Source organism: Chelonoidis abingdonii, chromosome 2 (assembly GCF_003597395.2).
Source record: "Chelonoidis abingdonii isolate Lonesome George chromosome 2, CheloAbing_2.0, whole genome shotgun sequence".
Lineage (NCBI taxonomy): Eukaryota > Metazoa > Chordata > Testudines > Testudinidae > Chelonoidis > Chelonoidis abingdonii.
Window position 1 is genome coordinate 120,783,569 of NC_133770.1, and position 8,491 is coordinate 120,792,059.

An 8,491-nucleotide genomic window follows, 5' to 3' on the forward strand; every position below is an offset into this window, starting at 1 on the left:
TCGGTCAGATCCAGTTACCCAGTCCGAACATAAGAAGTTTGATTCGTCTGGTTCTTATTCTACCTACTGTTAAATATCGAATTAGCGCTACTCCTCTCGTGGGTGAGTAACAGAAATTTCGATTTAAAAGAGCCTTTATTGATATAAAGGGCGTTGTATGTGGACGGGTTACAAGCGTTAATCGATTTAAGCTCTTTAAATCGATTTAAACGCGTAGTGGTAGACCAGGCCTGAGTCTCTGCTTCCAGGAGAAAGCCGCTCACCCTGCATCTGCATAAGTATGACGTATGATGCTTTTTCAGATGAATCTAGAATTAATCCAAATAAATGTTGGCAAAAACAGAAATTTACATGCTGACAAATAACCTTGTGGCAATAATAAAAGATTTATCCCCATTTAATTCACGAGGAAACTATGAGTCTGACATGTCCTATATAAAATCATGAGTGATGTGGAGAAAGTGATAAGGAAAAATTATTTACTTATTCCATATACAAGAACTAGGGCTCCAAGATGATTAATAGAGCAGCTAATGTTAAACACGTCTAAAAGGACGTTCTAGCTCTTCCAACTGAGCGCACAAGTCATTGAATACTCTCCTTACGTATTCCTGAGGCGTTGTGATCAACCGGCTATCGAACTCATAATAACAGTGTTTAAAAGAGAACTGGTATAAATTCATGTGTGGTTAATCCGATTTATGGCTATTAGCCAGAGTGTAAGGAATGGTGTCCCTTGCTCTGTTTGTCAGAGGGTGGAGATGGATGGCAGGAGAGAGATCACTTGATCATGTGCCTGTGTAGGCGTCACTCCTTCTGGGGTACCTGGCATTGGTCACTGTCGATAGACAGATACTGGGCTAGATGGACCTTTGGTCTGACCTGGTACGGCCGTTCTTATGTTCTTATTGGTATGCCTACAATGCAAAAAAATCCCCTGCATCAGCAAGTCTGAGACCCTGAGTCAACTGAAGCCCAGAATCTGAGCCTGGATTCTAGTTCAAGCAGGAACAGCTACACTGCTATTTTTAGCCCTGCAGTATGATCCTATCAAGCACAGGTAGCTGGGAGAGGCAAAGCCTCTCCAAAGAACCCTGCATGTCCCTGCCCACGTTCCCCTTCGAGGCCCACTCCTGCTTGCTGCTTCTCCCTTGTCCCCAGCCTAGGCAGGCTGCTCCTCTTCCTAGAAGCAGGCTGGTGCTGGGGCTAGGGCAGCTGGCTTGCGGTTGGGACTTGGGGCGGTTAGGGCCATTGGGTACTGGTGCCACAGCACCTGGCGCTCCAGAGCTGGGGGCACTGGGGTCACAGTGCCCAGTGATCCAGGGTGCTCAGGCAGTGCGGCCTGGGTCTGGGGCAATGGAGCCGGCAGCTGTGAGGAGGAAGGAGAGACTCGGAGCTCCAGCAGGGGAATGGGGGTGGAAGGGGCAGGGGCAGAGGAGGTGGGGCTGTGGGCTAGACTCCCCCAACAGGTGGCTCATGTGCCACCCATGCCAGGTCAGTTGACCCAGGCTCTTAGACGTGCTGCCGCAGATCTTTTTTTTTTTTTTCAGTGAAGATGAATCATACGGCACAGAAGTTAAATGACTTGTCTAGTAACACAGCAGGTAAATAGAACCTATGCTCCTGATTCTCAGTCCTGTGGTCTAAACATTAGACTAGACGATGCTTATCTCATACAACTGTGTATAGATTGACTAAGCTAAGCCAAAGGTCAGAACATAAGTTGACCAACAACTGAAGGATGTAAAAACCAAGGAAAGAGAAGAATTTAGGGTGATAAGAGATTGGCTCAAATAGGAATAAATGAATGATATTAAAGTGAAAACAGCCTGAATAATAACAACAACAACAAATAGCTACTTGACAGTAAGATTGTAGTAAACTAGGTCTTGCTAAAGAAATGGCAAAAAATCATTAGAGACCTTAAACTGTATGCGACAAAGCACTAGCAAATACACTACATTGGCTCCGGGGGTGAGGTAGATGATCTCAAAGGTCTTTTCATTGCTAATTTTCATAACTTTGTGAATGTATTTCAAGGCAAAAGAAAATTTGTTTTTGTTCATGAGGACATCGCTTGTCAACATCAAAGGAGTTGAAGATAAGTTATCAATATACTGCACAATATAGGGCAAACTCTTGCTGGATCTGTAAAGATAGGTACACTGTCTAGATAATGCCAGAGATGTGTAGAATGCTTTACAAACATAGGAAAGAAAGGTCCTTAGTGCTAAACATTCCTAATTGAATGTCTATGTACTAAAAAGAAAAAATAACAACAAAAAACAACTGGTCGTTTGAGGGGATAGTGTAACAAACCAGTAGAAGACATGAAAACTTTAATATGGGGGATGTGATAGGAGGACTACCCAGTTCAAAATCCATTTATATAATGACTTGGCAATTTTGCTAGATTTACATTCTTATTTCTTCTGTTTATACAGGCTCCGGGTGGCCGTGCGGTGTGGCTGCAGTGCCTCCAGCCACATGAGCCGGGCGGCCAGCCCCAGAGTGCTGGCTGGCACAGCTGCAGTGCCCCCAACCCTGGTGCTCCAGGGAGTGCAGCCTCAGCACCACCCACCCTGAGCCCTGAGTGTGGGAGGCAGGCCAACCAACCAGCCAGGGCAGAGCATGGGGAACCACATGGGAGACCTGGCCTAGGGGTGAAGCATGGGCGGGGTCATGCTAGGCTGTTTGAGGAGGCCTCCCCCTGCCTACCATACCCACCACCCATGCCCCCAGGACACCAGTCACACTCTAAAATACCTAGTTATTTTTACCTTAATTAAGATGACAGATTACCCAATTTAAAGTAAATTAACTTCTTTTTTATTGTTGTACTGTTGTGAAGCCTGTTGTACCAGTTCACATATGGTGTAGTATTTTGTTTGTAACAATTCAGTGTCTGTTATTACTAAACTAAATTGGCATGTGGACCCACATAGTAGTTTTTGAGCTGCTTGGTTTCTGTGGAAGATAAATAACCCCTGACCCGGAATCTTGCTAAGAAAAAAAGTTGCCTTATTCCTTATAAGGCATGGGCAGGCTCATGAAAGGATGCAGTTACACTTTCAGTGTGCTGTGAGCTCACTCCAGAACTGTCAGCTCTGCAGACAGTGCCTGCAAGCTTAGAGCTCTACAAGGAAATTACAGTCAGCTGAAAACACATCTTAATTCTTATAGGAGTAACTAAATCAACAGAAGCAGCTTCAGGTAACAATCAGGAACGAGGTCATGGGAAAGTCAGGTTGGTGAATATTTATATGGAGCTTGTTGTGCATACTTAATCTGTAGATTATGTAAACAAAGCATGTATGCTAAAATCCTTCCTTGTGGTTTAAGAATTGCAAAAATGGTAGTGGCTTTGTCTTGTAGGAGCTGGTTGCTTTTGTGCATACAGTAACCCAAGAGGAGTGTCTTTGTTTTGTGACAAAGGAATGTTTTCATTAGATTTAAAAATACTGTGTAGAATTTATAAGATAAAACCAGTTACCTTATTATATATGGTGACTAATATTTAAGATAGCTTTGCTTTGATGCATGCAGTTAGACTAACTACACAGTACTTGAAGCATGATATTTATAATTATAAGCTCCTTAGTTTTGAAATTGCAGTTGGTGAGTGGCTCCGTAAGCATAACTGAGGCAAATCATGTAGTTATAAATATGCTTATTGCATTAAGTTAAGTACTTCTTGACTAGATGACCATATTCAGGAAACTGTTAGGATCAGCCTTTAGCTACAATTAAGCAGAATATAGTCTCTGGCTCTGCAGGGTTCATAGGTTTCACAGCTGTGTATCCTCCTCCCTGTTGTGAGGATGAAATCTACCCCCTCTGCTGGCCATGGATTGTTGCATTAGACATTCCACAGCTGTCCCCCTTTGCATGGCCAGAGTCTGTCCATATGATTCTGATATCTCTTATGTTGGTGTAGATCAGAACAAATTCCACTGAAGTCACTGGAAATACACTAGTTTTACACCAGTGTGCGTGAGATCAGAACTGGGTCTAGGCCCATCATGGGATCTTTATATTAGTTATCAGATTTATGGAGCCAATGGAGATTTGCTTATTATGATTAGTCGAGTGTATTAATGAGGGGATATGAGTTTTACCTGTTTGATTTTATATCTGTTAGTCTGAAGAATTTGAAAGGGCTCGTGCCCCAGAGATACTAAACCAGGGGTTGGCAATCTTTCAGAAGTGGTATACCGAATCTTCATTTATTCACTCTAATTTAAGGTTTTGCGTGCTGGTAATACATTTTAATGTTTTTTTAGAAGGTCTCTCTCTACAAGTCTATATATTATATAACTAAACTAGTGTTGTATTGTAAAATAAGGTTTTCAAAATTTTTAAGGAGCTTCATTTAAAATTAAATTAAAACGTTGATCTTACGCCGCTGGCCCATTCAGCCCGCTGCTAGTCTGGGGTTCTGTTCACCTAGGCCAGCAGCGGGCTGAGCGGGGCCTGCGGCCGGTACTCTGGCTGGCAGTGGGTTGAGTGGCTCAGCTCACTGCTGCTCAGGGGTTCCATCCACCAGCTCCTGCCAGCCCGGATCCCGGCTGCTGGTCTGGGGTCCCAGCCCTGCCCACGTACAGTGGGTACCTACCTTCTCCCTGGTTCTGGCCCATTCTCTTCCTCTCTCTGCACTGAGCTGAGGGTGGGAGTGGACTGAGCACAGGGCTGGGGTGAAGGGTCTGACCAGGTGTTAGAATGAGGGAGGGCTCAGGGTTGGGGCAGGAGGTTTGGTGTGGGGCAACTACTGCAGGCTCCAATTTATGGTGCGAGGCGCAGGTGAGAATGTGTGGGTGTGTGCAGGAAGTCTTGTTTGGTGCTCAGGGTGGGGGTGGGAGTGGGGGGTGCAAGACATCAGGATGTGAGGGTGCTATGGTATGGGGCAGGTAATGGGCGCGGATACAGTCATTCGCAGAGGCTGGGCATGTAGGGGAGCAGGTTACAATGGGGGGGCCTGGTACGTGTGGGGGTGCCAGAGTCAGGCTGGGTCATGGGGGTGTATAAGAATCAAGCGCGAGTCTGGGTGGTATAAGGCCAGTAAAGGGCTCAGGGCATGGCCTAAAGGTCTGCGGGCTCAGGGCAGAGGCTGGGGTTGTGAGAGGGGGTCAGAGCAGAGGGCTGGGGATATGCCCTATCCACCACTCCACTCCCCAAGACCATCCTCCCGCCGGGAGCAGTGAGCACTCTGACTCTGCCCTTCCCAATCCCTCCCCTACGCAAGGCCATCAGCTGATCAGCCCGCAGGGAGGGAGGGAAGAAGAGGCGGAGGAGGGGCAGGACCCACCACACTAAGGAAAGAACAGGGAACCGCAGACCAGCCTCTGCCCTAGGCCGTGTGCGGCACATTTCATTAGGTGTGCACCAGGGAGTCCTGCCCCGCCCTTCCCCCATCCACCCTCCTACTCCTGCCCCTGACGTGCCTCCTTAGAACCGCCCAACCCAGACTCCTCCTTTCCCCTAACCACCCCATGCTGAACCACCTGCCCAAACTGCCCCCACGAGACCACCCCCTATCATAAGCCTCACCTGCCTCATGTTCCCTGACTGCCCCCCTAGCCACCCCCTACCTGTACCCTTACTGCCCTGACCTTACTAACACCCGCCCCAAGACAGACCTCCGAGAACTCCCATGCTATCCAACTGCTCTCCAGTACCCTGACAGGACGCCCAGAACTCCTGACGCCATCCAACCCCCCCCCCCCACTCCCTGCCTGCCCCAACCCCTCTCCGCACCCCTGCCTCCTGACAGGACCCCTAGAACGCCCGACTCATACAACCCCTCCAGCTCCTTGTCCCCAGATCACCCCCTCAGAGACCCCCCACACCCTAACTGCCCCCCCTCCCCAGGACCCTCCTTGCTCCCTGTCCTCTGACTGCCCTGACCCATAACCACCCCCTGCTCCGTGACAGATCCCAGGACTCCCATGCCCCATCCAAACCCCCTGCTCCCTGACTGCCCCCTCCAGAGACCCCCCGCCCCTAACCACCTCGCCTGGGATCCCACCCCTTATCCAACCCCCCCTGCTCCCTGTCCCCTGACTGCCCTCACCCCTTATCCAACACCCCCGCCCCCAGCCCTGGACACCTTACCATGAGGCTCCTAGCAGCATGTTCTGCACCGCACAGAGCCAGACATGCTGCCCTGTGGGAGCGGGCAGCCCCGCCCCTCAGAGCGCTGCGTGCATGGTGGGATGGCTCCAGGGGAGGGGGGGGAGTGTGTCTGCCTGCCCTGCAGGAGCACGCACTGCACGTGCAGTGGCATGGCTCCAGGGAAGGGAGGAAGACGGGGGAGGGGCCGGCGGCTTGCTGCACTCTCCCCCGCACTTTGGCCTGGGAGCGCGGACCCTGCGGCTTGCCACGCTGGCAGAGTGGGTCTGTTTGCCTACCCCTGCATTAGGGTGTGGCTGGGCACACCTGGAGCACCCTGTGCTCATGCCTATGCTTCTGCCCCCGTGAGTGGGGAGGGCAGGGGGAGCAGAGGGTGGAGAAGAGCAGGCTGGGCAGGATTTTTAATGGCACGCTGCTGCCTGCCGGGAGTGTGAAAAATCGGCTCACGTGCCGTCTTTGGCGCGCGTGCCATAGGTTGCTGACCCCTGTACTAAACTCTCTCACTGAAACTGCATTTCAGAGACGGGGTGGAAGGGCATTATGCAATTTAAAGATTACTGCTCTGCCTACACACACAGTTGACAGGAACTGGGAACAAAACATAGCAGAAGAGGTGTTCTGACTCCAGTAAAATAGCTTTTAGATGATGAAACAGAAGTTCCCTCTGATACAAATAGGTAACTTGAAAAAAAATAGTCTGAGCATAGGCCAGGCCTCAATCATTCTGTCCCCTCTTGGATACACAGGAGAAATTACTCCAATACTAGAACACTTGTAACTCTCTTGCTCACATGGGGATGGATATTGACTGTTCTGAGAAAAATGGGGGGCTAGTTGGGCATGAAAAATAGGGGAGTTCATTTACATATTCCCACTGCTCGCTGCTGTGAAGCTGAATCATTTCTTTTGGCAGCAGACAATGGATGGTCACCAATAAATGGCATATATAGGGCCTAGAAACTAGAACAGTGGACTTCCAGTTCTTAAAAGTGCAAGCCTCTCCCAGTTAAGCTCAAGAAACATCATCATTAGCTGTCAGTTACGGTAGGGCTTTTTCACCTTACCTGTTGTGACGATGTGGTTCTGGCGGGACCCAACTGAGAGTGCCAAATCAGGACCAACTGCTCAAACAGGGCAGTCACAGCCCAAGGCTGGGGTATTTCCACCTCTAAGGCAAACCAAACCAGCCAGACAAAAATGACTTTGGTGTCACCACACTGGATAACCACAAGTCACACAAGCAATTTCCTTAGACGCTCGAGTCTCCCAGTATGATCACCCAGCAAGCTCATGCTCCAAACGTCCTTTAGTCTATAAGGTGCCACAGGACTCTTTGCTGTTTTTAAGATCCAGACTAACACTGCTTACCCTCTGATTACTTGTTGAGGAGATAAGGGTCTGTTTAGCATTGACTTTTATAGGGAGCTCTAAACTGATTAGTTTGTAGCTGGGGAGGAGGGTAACATTAATTCAATGATTTGGTATTTGGGCTATGAGGATATGTGTATTTTGTGAAGACATTACATTTGTACAGGAGTTGGATCTTTACTATAGAGCTTTACACACTTAATTAAGCTTTCACAACATCGCATATTACTAGGATATCAGCTCACCTATCATCTGAAATGGAGCCACCCTGTATGGACAGATACAGTTATTTAAAGAGCAAAGACACATGAAGGGTTCAGAGCAGGAAATGAAGAATATACATCAATGAAATTGCACAGATAATTGTAGTGAATGTATTGTCTAGATGGGAACAGGGAAGGACACAGAGGTTCAACACTCTACTCTTATTGTTATGCTGGAAGATTTTTTTATAATATAGGATGGTCAGATCTCCCGTGGTGCTGGAACAATTTGTAAGTAGGTGGGTCGGAGAGCCACGTTTGAACCAAACTGTAAACCTGTATGTTGATAGGAAACCCATTCAAGCCCGGGGTTGCAGCGCATCTATGAGGACCTCAGTTATAGATCAGATCTGAATTTACTCCCAGCATCATCACTGGCCCATGATAGCATGGCCTTGGGTCACCCAGTGTTGATTCATAATAGGGAGTTACCACCCCATATAAGTAACCAAAGAAAAATTCACTTCTTGGGATCTTTTTCATGATTATCTAAAACTACACCCACAAGGAACTCTCAAGATTGGCTAAACCTAACAAAACAAGGAGATGGAAGTAATTTCAGAGTAAAAACCACAATAAGTGTCAGGAGATATATTGGTTATTTATTACAAAGATTTAATTTCATCATGACAGAATTACCAGTATTCAAACATGGACATGTCTCATGCCAATGATAAATAGATTTTAATCAAATTTGTATTGGATTGCACTATTTTATCTCTCTCTTTTCT

At 47.7% G+C, this 8,491-nt stretch overlaps 1 protein-coding gene and 1 long non-coding RNA gene across 2 annotated transcripts in view; one reads left to right on the plus strand and one right to left on the minus strand.

The window, feature by feature from the left end:
- LOC142046342 (uncharacterized) overlaps nucleotides 1-8,491 on the minus strand; it is a 934,987-nt gene that overhangs the window by 795,492 nt on the left and 131,004 nt on the right. The window lies entirely within an intron of this gene.
- The window catches only part of GLIPR2 (GLI pathogenesis related 2), a 51,410-nt gene continuing 45,975 nt past the window's right edge, over nucleotides 3,057-8,491 (plus strand). Inside the window, exon 1 of the mRNA XM_032787135.2 lies at nucleotides 3,057-3,247. Coding sequence (XP_032643026.1) covers nucleotides 3,235-3,247 — 13 coding nt within the window. The 5' untranslated portion in view covers nucleotides 3,057-3,234. The remainder of the gene's footprint in view (nucleotides 3,248-8,491) is intronic.